The sequence below is a fragment of the Dendrobium catenatum genome, unplaced genomic scaffold, assembly GCF_001605985.2.
Source record: "Dendrobium catenatum unplaced genomic scaffold, ASM160598v2 original_scaffold_73082, whole genome shotgun sequence".
NCBI lineage: Eukaryota > Viridiplantae > Streptophyta > Magnoliopsida > Asparagales > Orchidaceae > Dendrobium > Dendrobium catenatum.
The window spans coordinates 66,276-82,929 of record NW_021391528.1 but is presented as its reverse complement, the minus strand read 5'-3'; the positions used below and the strand labels follow the sequence as shown (position 1 = coordinate 82,929).

The 16,654-nt window shown below is 33.8% G+C and overlaps 2 protein-coding genes across 17 annotated transcripts in view; one reads left to right on the top strand and one right to left on the bottom strand.

Moving 5' to 3' along the window:
- LOC110093018 lies at nt 1–9,868 on the bottom strand. Of its 13 annotated transcripts, none has more exons than XR_003699550.1 (5): nt 9,721–9,868; nt 9,427–9,633; nt 428–4,748; nt 204–313; nt 1–19 (listed from the first exon to the last, which is right to left on the bottom strand). XR_003699550.1 is itself a non-coding variant. In XM_028691825.1 (4 exons), the coding sequence occupies exons 1-4, from the start codon at nt 9,582–9,584 to the stop codon at nt 4,742–4,744; spliced, it is 345 nt and encodes a 114-aa protein (XP_028547658.1). In that variant the 5' UTR covers nt 9,585–9,712; the 3' UTR covers nt 299–4,741. The 13 variants fall into 13 exon arrangements, 1 of the variants encoding a protein (XP_028547658.1); XR_003699551.1 differs by having other exon boundaries at nt 255–313; XR_003699553.1 differs by having other exon boundaries at nt 204–278.
- LOC110093016 (CCR4-NOT transcription complex subunit 3) overlaps nt 1–16,654 on the top strand; it is a 74,447-nt gene that overhangs the window by 27,871 nt on the left and 29,922 nt on the right. The window lies entirely within an intron of this gene.

Sequence of the window (16,654 nt, the reverse complement as noted above, 5' to 3'; positions counted from 1 at the left end):
TATCTGAAATCTTCTCAACCTGAACAACATAAAAAAGAAGAAAGCTCACCAAAACCTGCTCCATGGCTAATTGAGATGCCAGAAACACAGTTCAACGGATGAAGGCTTGGACTTCAAGCCCGATAGAAAAGGTTGGGGCATTTGATCAGAATATTATTGGATATGGAGATGAGTTTTGGGAGCGGATTGGTCGTAATGTATACCTATAATGGAAATATGAAGGGTTGCAGAAACGAAGGGTTGAAGTTGCGAACCTTCGTGGTGAGCTCTCGTCGTTACTTCCAATTGAAAGAAATAATGAATGAAGTAGCTCCTTTTTTTAAGCAGAACAAACAACTCTTAAAGTATATCAATGAATGAATAGTTCCAAAATAAACAATTTGAGGTGTAGTTGTTAAATACAAATTATACATATATAGTTATTTACATTTATAACATCTTTCTGATAGCCTTTGAGAATCTTCGGAAAGCATAAATTTACTCATCATGGTTGATTTGTTTCCTTGAAGCAGTAGGAATCTTTGCAATCTCTATCAAAAACTTGTAGTAGGGAGACTGAAAACCCTTCTACTCCAATCCATCCAGATTCACAGGAAGAGATTGAGTGCAGTTGGACCCAACAGACTTCACGACATTCATTTTGCAGCGAAACTCCTACCCAAAAGAGGGGGTATAACTCATAAGTATAATTTTATATTATTTCAAAATTGTGATGTTATTCATGCTTATTTTATTTATTTTGTCTTGTGAAAATGAACAAGGAAATCCTATCAAGCGTAGGAGGCGTACAACATGTGCTGATATACAAAATATGCCGTCAGGGACACGAATTCACATAGAATTAAGTGAAAATAACATCCCCTGTAACATCCTTGAGTCCATTTTGCTAGGATCATATTTTGATTTGTTGCAAGAGACTTGTTTTGGCTCCAATAGCTTTTCCTGATTGGAGAAATAAGAATATGGAGTCCTTTAAAAGGAAGATGTTGGCAGAAATTGAGGTATGTATAATCTACAATAAATTTAATTTTTTTCAATTATGTATTATTAACCATATAACATTATCAACTACATTATAAATTTGAACGTTCTAATCATATACGTCATTAGATTCTTCAATCCTATTAGTGTTAAAAGGTGTAATTATAAAATCACATTAAAGGTTGAGCATTGGGACAGTAGACCAATTGAGAAAAATTTTGGTGATTGTTCTAAATGGAGTTGATCAAATGCAATGATGTCAATTTGTTACATAATGGTCAAAGCCAGATGATCAAGTATTGATGTTAAACTTGTTTGTTAAAAAATTATTACTATTATAAATTTTTAAATTTAGCATTATCATGTAGGAAAGGACAGTCAAAAATTCTACGAATGCCAAAAAAATAAACTTGTCCTCACACAATGGGTTGTGTGAGCTCAGTTCGAACACTGAAGGAAAAGATATAAATTTAACTTTAGTTAATTATAACTACTAAATATTTCATTTATAAACTTATATTTTTATTATAATTTTTTTGTAGTCTATTAATGACATATTACAATAATGGAAAATCAATAGGATGCACAAAGATTGAACTTGATCAACTTAGGATGCTATGCAGCGATTGGTACATATATATAGTGATTACAAATTCTTTTTTATAATCAGTTCTAGAACAAATTTATATATAATTGTAATGTAGACGCAAGCATGTAATATTCTTACCGAGGAAAGACTTACACCTGAAGATGGAAACATTGAAGCTAATGAGAGAGTCTTTAGTATAATTATGAGACCAGAATATTCAGGTCGAGTTCATACCCAGAGATTTGATGTCACACCAACCAAATACTTTCCTTGAAGCAGAAGTAAAGCATATTATGATAGTGGTAGCAACTTTGCTTAGAGAGCTAATCTTAAAGAGTAGTTCATATTATTTCGTAATGATATGAGACAGTTCAGCTCATTTCGTGATGAGATGAGATTATTTATGCAATAATTTCAAATGAATCAACCACCTTATGGAGGATAAAAAATGGTATAATTTTTTTTTGTATTTTTTTATGTAAATTGCTTGATTATTAGTATCTTATTATCTTTATACTATTTTTCAGAATGACAATGACAATTCATCCCTAACAGTATTCTAGAAACTTTAAATTTGTTCTACTGATGAGCTCTAATATTTATTGTGATTATTCTAGTTGTATGAATATTTTATACTTTTGAACTTATATTATTTTGATTTTGAACTCTAGTGATTCTTATGATGTTTGAACTTATGATGCTTGCACTTGTAATTATATTTCCTTAGCTTCTCATTGCTAGTTATTTTCTGTGATTTCAATTACTTTGAAATCTTAAACTTGAATTGAGAATATTATTGCTATGTTGCTTATGTGTATATGAGATTACAGTGGACATTCAAATTTTGTGTTTTTAAAAAAAAATTCTGAACATTTGTTGTTGTTTTGTGTTTTCATTCTCAATTACACAACTAATTTTAAAAATGTGACGATTAAAATCGCCGGGATAAGTAAAAAATTGTGATGTGGTAACCCTATTTTTTGGTAGTTTTGCAATTGAGAAAAAAATACAAAACCGATGCAAGTGTACAATTTCTTTTAAAACACAAAATCTGAATGTTCACTACAATCTCATATATACATAAGCAACATAACAATAATATTCTCAATCCAAGTTTAAGATCTCAAAGTAATTTAAATAAAAAAACAACTAGCAAGAAGAAAGTAATAAAATATAATTACAAGTAAAATTATCGCAAGTTCAAATATCACAAGAACCACGAGAGTTCAAAGCAAAACAACATAAATTCAAAAATACATAAAATATCCATACAACTAGAAACATCACAACAAATACCAAAGCTTATCAGCATAACAAACTTAAATTTCTAGAATATTGTCATGCATCAAATAAATTGTCATTGTCACCCTGAAAATAGTATGAAGAAAATAAGATAGTAATAATCAAGCAATTTATATTAAAATTATATAAAAAAAATCATACCATTTTTGATCCTCTATGGGAGAGATTATTCTGTGCGGACATCGGACGGGAGCACCGTCCGGTACCTGCTTGGTACCAAGCATCGATACCGCACTCAGTACACTTTTGGGGTGATGACGTATTTTTGTTAGTCTCTGGACAACATTCTAACTCCACACAGAATAAAAATTCTCTCCATAAGGCGGTTAATTCATTTGAAATTATTGCATAAACTATCTCATCTAATCATAAAATAAGTTGAATTGTCTCATCTCATCACAAAATAATATGAACTCTTTTCTAACACAAGCTATCTGAGCAAAGTTGTTACCGCTACCACCAACTGCAACACTTCTGCTTTGAGAAAAGTATATGGTCGGCATGACACTAAATCCCTATATATGAACTCAACCTAAATGTTCTACTCCCATAATTATACTAAAAACTCTCACATTAGATTTAATGTTTCCGTTTGAGTAAGCCCTTTTTCGGTAAGAAGATGACATGCTTGCGTCTATATTACAATTACATATAAATCTATTGAAGAACTGATTATAAAAAATAATTTGTAATCACTATATATACGTGCTCATCGCTACATAACATCTTCAGATGACTAGTTCCCATCTTTGTGCATCTTATTGATTTTTCATTATTGGAATCTATCTTTAATAGACTACAAAAAAAAAATTATAATAAAAATGTATGTTTGTAAATAAAATATTTAATAGTTATAATTAACTAAAATTAAAGGTATATTATTTCCTTCTGTCTCTGAACTGAGCTCACACGACCCATTATGTGAGGATAAATTTGCTTTTTGGTATTCCCAGAATATTTGGTAGCTCTTTCTTATATTATAATATTAAATTTAAAATTTTATAATAGTAATAATTTTTTTAACAAATAAGCTTAAATTCAATACTTACTTGATCCTCTGATTTTGATCATTGTGTAATAAGTTGATACCATTATATTTGATCAACTCCATTTGGAACAATCTTCATAATTTTCTCAATTAATCTATCGTTCTAGTGTTCAGCCTTTAATGTAGTTTTATAATTAAGCAATTTAATACCAATGGATTAAAGAATCCAATGGCGTATATGACCAAGAGCTCAAATTTAGACTGCAGTTAACAATGTTTTATGGTTAATATTACATAACTGAAAAAATTTAAATTTACTGTGGACTCTACATATCTCAATTTCAGCCAACATCTTCTTTTTGAAGGGCTCCATACCCTTATTTCTCCAATCAGGAAAAGCTACTAAAGTCAAAATAGGATCTCTTGCAAAAATATCAAGATATAATCCTAGCAAAAATGGACTCAATGATATTATAGGGGATGTTATTTTCATTTATCTCTATGTAAATTCGTGTTCCTAGTGACATATTTTATATATAAACACATGTTGTACGCCCCATATGCCTGATAGGATTTTCTTGCTCATCTTTACAAGGCAAAATAAATAAAATAAGCATGAACAGCATAACAATTTTGAAATAATATAAAACCATACCTATGAGTCATAACCCCCTTTTCTGGGGCAGGAGCTTCGCCGCAAAATGAATGTCATGGAGTTTGTTGGGTCCTACTACACTCAATCTCTTCTTATGAATCTGGGTGGGCTGGAGTAGAAGGGGTGGTTTCAATCTCCCTATTACTTTCTTCTCTACTTAATCCTCCTATAATTGATCCACCTCAGTATATCGTCTTTTTTGCTCTGCTAAAAAGGCTGCATCCTATCATTTCCTGCAAAAAAAAAAAATAATAATAACTATAAATGAAACATCAAACAAAGAAATAAAGATCAAAATACATCTAGGTTAGTGGACAAGAATGAAACATTAAACTACAAAGAAACGACCGGCCAAGGAGATCAAGAAGAGCTATAAATAAACAAACGGACTTGAGGCTTTGATGCAATCGATCGACTCACTCTCCAATAGAATGCCAAGATCTATGCACGAAGAAGGAAAGAACAGGAAGAGGGAATCGCGCTAGCTTGCAAAGAAGGTGGAAATCGAAAGCGTGAGCGAAGGTGATCGAGAAGCCAGCGTCCGATCGGGTTTAAGACCTAGGGTTTTGTTTGGTTATCCCAGCAGTTAATACTGGTGGTATTTGCATCGGTTAAAACTGGTGCAAATAGCAACAGTTTTAACATATTCAAAACACTCATTTTAGTGTCGATTTTCAAACCGCCTCTAACAAATGCTGCAAAAAACTCTGTTTAGTAGTGAAATCATTGAACCAAGCACATGCAGACTTGAAGGTTTACTTGAACCGTCATGACTATTCACCTAGTACATTAGTTGTTTCATTTGGTTGACCAAAATCCCGTGACTAATCATGACCAGATTCGATTAATCATGATCATTTTCATTTATAAAGTCGTATCCTGTAGAACATCTAAGAAGCCAATCTCACATGTGAAATTAATCTGGTAAAAGTACTTAACCCATTTTATTTTTCCTCTGAAGGGAACAATTTTCTATAGCATTAAATATAATTCATGATAGTGATGACTAAGTTCCAAGTTCTTAATCCTGTGATCTTCCACCTATGAAAGTCTTCATACCCTCAAATCACTCTTAATAGATTTCCCAACATCTCCTATCACTAAATAAAAATTGTCACCACCAAACTCTAACTTAAAACTTAAAAGTCCAACATAGCCATTATATATAAAAAAGGACAAGCAGAAAAAATAAATAAAGGCCTATCGGTTAAAAGAAGAGAAAGGCGGATGAATTTTTCCAACTCTAGGCTAGTGTGCAAGCATTTTCTTTCAGGCTGATGTGCAAGCATTAAAAAAAAAATCCTAGGTTAGGGGACAAACCGGCCAAGGAGATCAGGAAGATCTGGAACGAGCAGACAACCATACTTCAGACTTTGATGTAGTCGACGATCATTCGATCCACGCACTATGCACGGAAAGGGGAAGAGGGAGAGCTGCGCTGCGCAAACAATTCCAGAGAGGTGAAAGCGAGAGAAATGAGATGAATCGAGAAACTAGCATCCAACCGGCATAAGGGGAAGGGTTTTGGCTATAGCAAGGGTTAAAACCACTGCAAATACCTCCTTTTGGCGGCAATTTTCAAACTGTCCCTAACAAATGTTGCGAAAAACCTTTTTTTTTAGTAGTGCTTACACCTCTACATATTGGTGAGGTGGCATGGACTAAATGAATACATGATTGATATGATATTATGATATCATTTCTTACAATGAATGCATACAGCTAATGTGAGATAGATTCTCAAACATGAACATGACAAGCTTCGCAGGTTCATACTTGACAGCATAACATGTACATTTCAAGTCATTGCAAGCCTGAGATAGATGTTATGTATATGATTTAATGGATAGCATGACAAGGTTTAACGATGTAAATGACTTACATCATGGCATGAAACGACTTAATGGCATTGCAAGCATGCATAATATTACTCTTTTATGCATTGAACTGTGATTGGATTTGTATAACCTATGATGCTCACAATAATTGCATTTGCATGAGTAGATGGTTTCAGGTAAGGGTAGAAAGTCAATGGAATAGAAGATCATGCTTTAAACGCATTCTTTTCCGTGATGTTTATGTATAATGCAATTTTTTTGTGCTTATATATTGATGTGTAAGTTTTTGTTATATAAGAAAGATCACGGTATTGCATATTAGTTATTTTGGGTTCTAAACATTACAATCCTTGCAAATATAAACTTATATTTTCTTATCTGTTCTATACTTTCCTGTAATGAATTTAGAGACTGTATAATTGAAAATGCCTAAGTCTCGTTGATAATAAAGTAGTGTGTACAGAAAGGAGAATGGGTTTCTGAAAAAAATTGGAAAGATAAAGTGAAATGATAAATTAAAGAGATGTTCAGTGTAATACCAATTGAAGACAATGCAAACAAGAAAAAGGTCGGTTAATTTTTGAAGAACGGATGGCGAAAATACGTACTGATGAGAGGGGGGGTGGTAAAATCAAATTTTGATAATAATGATGAAAAGTTGCTACAAATCCTGCAAAGAGATACGCTAGCAAATTAAACAAATTATTTCATATAGCACTAAAAATGAATGAATGAGAGATATCTAGAGTGCTATCCATTAAAAATAAGGTAGAAGAAAAAAGATTGGGTGATTCAGGGAACATCAATTGCACTAATAAAAGGATATAAAGAAAATGTAAAAGGACTAAAAATAATGAGTATATAAAATGTAGCATGAATAAAGATCGAGCTAAAACACACAAATTAAAGCTAACACCTCATGCATCACTTAACATGAATGAATTGAAAAGCATTCCTTTCAAGTAAGATCCCAAATAGTTCAGGTAAGCCTAAAGAAGAAGAAGAACTGAAGTCGATAACATGAGATATATGTCCTCATTGAAACCAGCTGTAGCAATAACGTGATAGAAGAAAATATATCACTTTTTTATCAGCTTTAACTGGATTGGATAAGAAAATTTTAAACGTCGCTAGATTGGGTCTGTACAAGGTATATTTAATTGGAAAGCTAGAAATACTGGATAATTTAGAGGAAGAATAGAACAAGAAGAAGAAATCCAGCTAGTTCAGATGACATTGTACAAGAAGAAGTCTTTCTAATTAAATTCCCATATCAATCTTAAATATAATGCAAGATAAAATCGAGTGATTCTTTAACAAAGCCAAGTGAACCCAGATACAACAACAACAACAACATCAAGCCTTTATCCCACTACGTGGGGTCGGCTACATGAATCTTTTTTCTCCATTGTGTCTTATTAAAGATCAAATTCTCGTTTAAAACTAATAAACAAAGGTCATTCCTAATATTTTCTAACCAAGTCTTTTTAGGTCTGCCTCTACCTTTCTTAACATAAGTCAAATCTAATACCTCTACTCTCCTAACCGGGTCATTTGAAGGCCGCCGTTTTATGTGACCAAACCATCTAAGGCGAGTCTCTCTAATCTTATCTTCTACTGGAGCTACTCCAACCTTTCACGTATATGCTCATTTCGTATCCTATCTCTAAGGGTAAAGCCACTCATCCACCTGAGCATCCTCATCTCTGCCACACTTAACTTAGTATTATGTTTCTCTTTTAATGGCCAACATTCAGCACCATAAAGCATTGCAGGCCTCACTACCATCTTATAGAATTTTCCCTTAAGTTTGAGGGGTACTTTTCTATCACACAACAAGCACGATGCATTCCTCCACATTTACCATCCAACTTGAATTCTACTGATAATATCCCCATCTATTTCACCATCACTCTAAACAATAAATCCAAGATATATAAAACGTGTACTCTTATTAATGACTTGATCGCCCAAAGTCACAATCCCCTCACTATGTCTATTATTACTAAAATTACACTCCATATATTCCGTTTTAGATATACTCAAGCGAAAACCTTTTAGTCTCTAATGTTGACCTCCATAATTCAAGTTTACTTTCAACTCCCTCTCTAGTCTTATCAACAAGAAGAATATCATCAGCAAAAAAGCATACACCAAAGTACATCCTCTTGCAAATGTCTAGTGAGAACATCCATGACTAAAGCAAAAAGATATGGGTTTAAGGATGATCCTTGATGTAACCCAACCGAAATAGGGAAATACTTGGTCAAACCACTTTGTGTTTGAACACAAATAATAGCTCCTCCATACATATCTTTAATGATTTGAATATAAGCATTATTAACTCATTTTTTTTCAATAACTCTCCATAGCACTTCTCTTGAAACTTTATCATATGACTTTTCTAAATCAATAAATATCATATGTAGATCCTCCTTGTTTTCTCTATAGTTCTCCATCAAACCTCTAAATAAATGTATGGCTTCCATAGTCGACCTACCCGGCATGAATCCAAATTGATGTTGAGAAACATTAGTATCACGCCGCAACCTATGCTCCATAACTCACTCCCATAATTTTAAAGTATGACACATTAACTTAATTCCTCTATAATTCTCACAATCTTGTGCATCACCTTTATTCTTAAAAATAGGGATTAACACACTCATTCTCCACTCATCTGGCATCTTTTTAGTCTTCAAAATAGTATTAAAATATTTAGTAAACCAAAAAATTCCTTCATCTCCTAAGCATTTCCACACCTCTATTGAAATATCATCAGGTCCAACAGCTTTTCCTTCATCTCCTATGACACATTAACCCAGATACAAGAAACCTGAATTTAAACAGATGGCTGTGATTAAAATAAGAGGAATTACCTCAAGTAAGGCTTTCAGAATCCATAAAAACGTCAGTATCAACACTCCGTTCACCTTTAAACGCGCCTAGTCCAAACACGCCCGACTCAATCAGCAAACATGAAACAATTTCCATCGATAACAGTAAGATCTCAAAAAAGAATATATCTTTACGAAAATAACAAAGAAAATAGTGGATTTGGAGTGCGACGAACCAGTTTGGTTGAGACTGATGGAGGCAATACCGATCGAAAGGCTTTGCGAGCCCGACGGGATATTTTTCGAAAGATTTCACGCAGGAACCGTGCAAGGAGATCCAAACTCCGATCTTCCTCCTCGTTTTCTCCGCTATCGTCGTCACTAACCGCGGCATCCAAATCGAAGACCCGCGTACGGGGATGCGGCAACACTACGTTGGCCTCCTGACTCCGATGGATTAGGCTTCTTGAAATCACTTTTTCTTCGTGGAAATTTGATCAAACGTGTGGAGAGTGAGTTAAGAAAGATACCTGGGAGTTGATTGGGTATTTCCTGGAGGCGTGGAGAGTCGACTGTGATCGGGAAAATTATTCTGCGCGGACTTCCAAAATTATTCTGCGCGGACTCCGGAAGTAGCTCTCCGGACTCCAATTAATTAATAGAAGTGGATTTCTTAAGATCCCATATCCGATTCAATGGTTATAACAATTTTTAAATCATGACAGCGCATTATTTTATGTTAAAGAAAAAAAAGATACGTAGAAGTTCTCAAATATTTAAAATTTTTACTCAAGTAAAAATTTTTAGTGTCTGATAAAAAAAAATAAGACAGACGATGAAGATTAATTTGTAGGACATCGCATTCTCTAAGAGATATTAGAAAAGAAGAAAAGTTTAAGAGTAAAATGTATATTACTTATCTAATAATTTCTTTTCAATGTATATTATGAAGTAATATACGTTTTGTTGAGTTTAATTTTTCAATAGAAAAATATATCATAAAGACAAAACCTTCAAGGTATTTCAAGTTCTCAAACAAGTTCAAATACTTCAACGAAAAATTTGTAAACTATAAGGCAATAATTTGTGTTTTTTATGATGTTTCACATACATTTACTTAAAATGTATTCTTAAAAAATTTATATGTTGAATGCCGCAAAAATGCATGCTTCTGTAAATCAATTTTATAAAATTTTATGTAAAATAATAATTTTTTTGGATTTTCATTTATTATGTCAGATATAATTATTATGTATTTTTTTCTCACAGCAGTATTGATGCGTATCGCTATGTACAATTGTGTACTACTATGTACCGCTTTGTACTTCTGTGTATTGTTGTATATTACTATATATTATTAATAGCAATGAACTTTTTGGAACGAACATCTTACTTTCCTATGAAGTTTGAAGGTTTTTTTATAAAATTTAATTCAACAAATCTAAATTTTTCATCAAAAAGAGGATCAGCTTATTCATTTGTTATCTTAATTCTGCATCACACATTAATTTTGCTATTTGTTCCCTACAAAATTTAAAAACGAAAAAGTTATAGCCAATTTGGTGTTGTACTTGAATAATTATGATCATAACAATTTCTGGTCATGTGGTTTGACTTTAATGCTGCTTGGTGCAATTGAGCATTAATAAAAAATAACTATGATCATAACAATTCAATATTAGTGGGCATCACGGTTGTGAGGCTTCCTTGTGCTATCTAGCGGTGTCAAAATTGACAAGATCTTAAAATTCGACTCGCACTCTATCAGAATATTTTGGGTTAGGGTCAACCCGTTTTAAGAACGAGTCGGGTTCAGGTCCCAATTTTTTACCCGTTTCAAATTTCATGTCGAGTTCGAGTGAACCGGGAAACCCCGTTTTTGACCAAGAAGCAACAAGTCAGACATGTAGAGGGGTTTGGACTTCGGGCTGATTAACGGAGGCGAAAAAAAATCGAGCAAGTTGCAGCTTGATGTCACAAAGCTCTCCCGCCTGCAGCAGCTTATCGGCGCCGACGATCGTGAAAAGCATGTACGAACAGGCCGCCGACGATTGCGAAAGGCTACCGCCAACGATCGTGAAAAGCATGTACACCGTGAACACGTATGCAAAAGCATGTACGCACAACGGCACAGGCGGTTGACGATCGTGAAAAGCACATACACACATAGGTTGCTCGATTATTGGGTCATGTTTGGTTGACCCACATCCGAAGCTGGTTGGGATCGGTCATGTCAACTTGTATTGGGTCAGTTTCAGATTAGACCCGAACCGGACCCGTTACTTGATTTTGACATCCCTAGTTCTATCACTATTAGCCCTCCCATTACCAGTTGTTAACCCAAGAGATGCAATGAAAGAAATAAGTTTTTTTTTTAATTACCCACAATTAGCTATAATATTAAAGAATTAACAACAACACATACAATCAAACTATGACAAAAAAAAAAGCTAGAAACTTGAAATTGATCTGGTTGAAGAAAAAAATATCCACCACACAAATAATATCAGGGAATAGCACCTATGAAGAATAAACATATAAATTTTTTCTTGAATGAAGTCAGTGAGCCATTCAATATCCCATATTTTTCTATTCTATCTCATTCACTTCCATTCTTTTTATTATTCATTTTTTTGGCAAACAAAAGAAAATAGAGTTTATCCTCCAAAGAATCTTTAATTTTTCTTTTGTGAGGGTGTATATATTTTTAATGTTTTAGACAACTTATAATTTATTTTCAAAATAAACTTAATTATATTAATATGATATATATATATATATATGTTTTATAAACATATATCAAGTTTTATTTTATTTTGAAAAATTAATTAAATGCACTTGATACTAATTTAATACTCAATACATAGCAGTAGATAATGACACACAATAATACACAGCAGTACACATCGATACACAATAATGCACAACATCAAAATGAACAAAATATCATATAAATGAAAGAGAAACAATGCATAATAATTACATCTGAGATAATAAATGAACGTAAAAAAAGTATCATTTGAGATAAATTTTTGCATAGTTAACTTACAGAAGCATGTGTTTTCGCCGCATTCGACATATAAATATTTGAGAATACATTCTAAGTGAATTTGTGCGAAATATTGCAAAAAATGCATAAACCATTGCTGCCAAGTTTATAAAATCCTCGTTAAAGTATTTGTGCTTGTTTGAGAACTTGATATGCCTTGAAGGTGAACACAATTATGTTGTATTTGTCTTTATGATAGATTTCTTTGTTGAAAAATTAAGCTCAGAAAAATGTATATTGCCTCATAATATTACAATTAAAAGAAATTATTAGCTAGGTGAGTAAAATGCGCCTTACTCTTAAACTTTTTCTTCTTTTACAATGGCTCTGTAGAGAATGTGAAGTCCTCAAAATCAATCTCCATCTTCATCGTCTATTTGTCTTTTTATTTTTCTCAATAGGCAACAAAAGTTTTATTATGCAACAATCCTAAATATTTGAGAGCTTTCACATTTTTCTTTTTTAAAAGTATAAAAAATGAGTGGACCGTCGGGATTTCAAAATTTTCATAGCTAGGCTGGGCCGGGTCGTCAGGTCTTAAGAAATCTACGTGTCTTAATTTAATTGGAGTTCAGACATAGAGCTGCGTTTATAGTCTGCACAAAATAATTTCCCCTGTGATTGAGAGGGCTGGAGATGGAGAAGGGCGAGAAAAGAGTGTAGTCTGCTTCGAGGGGCTTCGAGATATATGATTGCAATCGAGATGGGAAAAGAACGAAGAGCAAAGAAGGGGTTGCCTAAAATTGTTAAAATGAGTTTGGGGTTGAGTTCAGTCCAATCTAAAATTGATCTGTCTTTAACTGTCCATATGAATTCAACCCAATTAGATAAATGGGTTAGAAATTAAGATCCGGACCCAACATGTCTAACTCGAGTTGACCCGACCCAACCCGACTTGTTTACTCGCTAAGCATTAGGTTTGATAGTACAATAGGTGGGCATCGAGCATAGGCCGCATGGTAGCGGGTGCTAGCTAGGGCCTAACTGCTAGCGGGTGAGGGAAAGACTAGGAAGGGGCGAGGTCGTGAGCGGGTGAGCATAAATGTGCGAGCATTGTTGCAAACACTACGCAATCACAGATGCGAGGTTGTCAATATGAGTGCGAGCTAAGGTATGGTAGAAGCGGTGCAGAACACTAGTCAAATTTGGTTCATTTTTTGTTTAGTATGTTAACTAAGACATAACCTAATTTTTCAAATGTGTCAGGAATTAGGAATCGAAATAGAATTTTTCAGATCGGGTTTGATTTGGGTCAATATATAATTGACACCCCTCGGGCTACCATCATAGATAGAAGTGTTAAGCACCTAATAGTAGGGGGGAGTAGTTTTAGGTTCAACTAGGCCGGTTGAATGGAGATTAGATATGGCGGAATTCAAAAGTACACACAAATTACTCCTCATTGCCTCAATTTTTAAGGTTGTAAGGGCTACAAAAAATGCCATGTAAGAGAAGCTTGAAAAGTATAATGCCTTAAAGAATACTCGTACAATAATATATGCTACCTTAGACTCATGTTACTTCATGGTTGGTTGAAGGAGGGTAAGATTGGAAAGCTTCAGCAAGTTGCTTTCGACAAGTCTAGTGATGCTGAGTGGGTAAAGAGCAAGTGTGATTGGGCAAAAATAAAGATGGAAGGGGGCTAGCGGCTTGTGAATTGATTAATTTAGCCATTGACCTGTAAGGAAGCTTCAGGATCAATTGAGATAGGAGAGTAAGATTTTGTTGATGGAAATGAGAGCTCTGGCTTGGACAATCATAATGAGTTGAACTAATGTCCCTCGAATAGTTGCCTTCATGTAGATGTGTAGCTGAATTTGGATGATGGGAAAGTCATTCCAAGAGAGAGTGAGTGACTAGAGAGAGCGAGTGACTGGGTGGAGTTTGGGCACATGGCGAGTGCTTTATTGTTGAATTGGTGAGGAATCTCCAAACCACCTTGTTTATGGTGAGTTCTGTGATAGACCCAAACAAGTGATGCCTATTGATATGGCTGGGGTGAGTATTACTTATCTTAGATTGTTCATGTGAGTTTCTCCCATGGGCACTTGCAAGGTGAGTTCTTCTATCACAACTTGCTGCTAGCCACTTGCTAAATATTTGAGAAGGAATATGTATAAAGACCTTAATCTTAGCAAGATTAAACACCCATTAATAGCCTATAAATGATCCATAAAAATTTCCTCCATGCATGAAAATATGTGTGGGAGCACTCTGGCGCTATGCTTGTGAGCACAATGGTGCTTTCCTCTGTTTATTTTGAGTTCTGGTTGTGTGGGTGCATTAATGCTAGGCATTCAGGTTTGAGGTATTCAAATGGAGCCTTACGACATTGAGTTCAAGAGCACTGCAACACTTGAATGATAAAAAATATTATATAAAAATGTTTCATTTCATTTACTTAAAACCCTCACCACTCACATCACCCTGGGAAGAGAATAAGATATAGAGAAAAAAAAAAAAAGAGAAGACAGAGAAAGTAAGGCCCAAGCCATTAATTTTTGGCGCTCAAGTTATAAAAATGTTCTAATCATGATGGGTAATATTTACCCTGCATCTATTTTTAGTTGATTTTGATTTCCATGATTTTATCCCCCTAATTCAATAAAATATATTTTCTCTTGATTTATATGATTTATACATGTACCTTTTGAAATATGTTAGATATGATTATTCTAAGCATTTTGACATGACTATATTGAGATCTCACTTGGTAGTTTTGCATATATGTTATTTTATAAGAGAACAATAATAGGGCTATCAAAAGCGGGTTTCGGGTGGGAGTTTGGGTCGAACTCGAATCTAACGCGACACTTTTTATGCAAACGGGTTGATTTTTTGGACCCGAACCCGACCAGCTTCGAGTCTAGATCAATAATTTGACATTCGTTTAAGACTCATGAAAGCTCCAAAGCTTCAATAATCTTAGAGCACCACCATCGAACTATTACAATATGGGAGCCCAATCACGTGTTTTGATTATTACAAATATTATTTGATGTTTAATTTATTTTCTCTTGCTTTATACATTGCATATTTTTCTTATGCAATACTAATATTTCATGTTTAGCATACATAAGACATCGTCAAAGAATCAAAGCTTAAAAAAATGTTGTGTTGGCCATGTATATAGAAGATTCTTCACATTCCTTAACACTTCAATTCATTTTGACTGAATAGGATAATTTTCTCAGATTTTCAAGCTGGTCATCTAAAATGCAGTGAATGGCTGGGCTTTTAAATTGAGCAAAATGCAGTTAGGATTGTTATAAAAGATGATTTAAATCCTATTAATCGATCATGGGCATTACCATAGGACTTTCGTCTTTTGAATGAATTGGATTGAAATTAGCCTTCACCAATACGTTTCAATTAGGAGAATTGAAGCACAAATTCGTCATCTCATGAATTTCTACATCCATGGTGGACCAAAAAATTTGTAGCTTATCATGAGCAGACACTATTAAAAATATAAAATTTGTGGCAGCAGTTTTTAGTAGCTGTTTTAAAATCGCTGATGTAGATTAGTATAGACAACAGTTTTAACCGCTGCAAAAAAATTATGAAAAATTTAATATTTTAGCATCAATTTCTGTAGAGACGGTTTGCCAACCGTTGCCACTGAACTTTCAATTCAAAATAACTGCTATGTGCCTATTCTCCTTATCTCCCTAACGAGCCCTAACTCGGTAGCTCCTGCTCGACTTTCTCCCGCATACCTCTCCCAGCAAGCCAAATGATCTCCTTGCAGCCGTTCTCCAAGGTAAACATTCGATCCCACTTCCACTGCGCTTTTCTCAATGCACTGAGTAAAACCACCTAAGCTCAGGCTAGCTTAGGAGATAAAAAATGATTTAATGACAATGACAGCTACCAGTTATCGTCGATTAAATTTAAAATTATTAATGAAACTCTACTGATTCAATGAGTATGATTTGTGCTAGCTACCAATCGACTTTGATAAAATTTAAGATTGTTTGCTACTTTTGCATCATCGCATTATTCAATTCAATGAATGATATCGTAATTCTAGCTAGTGAGCCAAGAAGAAATGAATAATTTATATCAAATGTTTGCCATTAATTTGTTACAAATTTGATTTGTGTTGATTCAACACATTTTTTTTATCAACAGTCAACCATATGTATGAGCCTTAAAAAATGTTACAGTAAAATATACTTGTGGGATGCCAATGCATACCTGAACATTATAGTTCTAACACTACTTTAATTTAAGTATATATGGGTGATCACTCTTATATCTAAAGGAAATTCTATAATAGGTTTTTTGGGGGATTATCATGTGTAGCAACTTAATACTATTGGATTTATATATTTGAAATCTAAACTTCACAATTTACATAACTTTGTACTTCATTGATGAAGTTAACTATGTCGTCGAATATGCACAAGAAG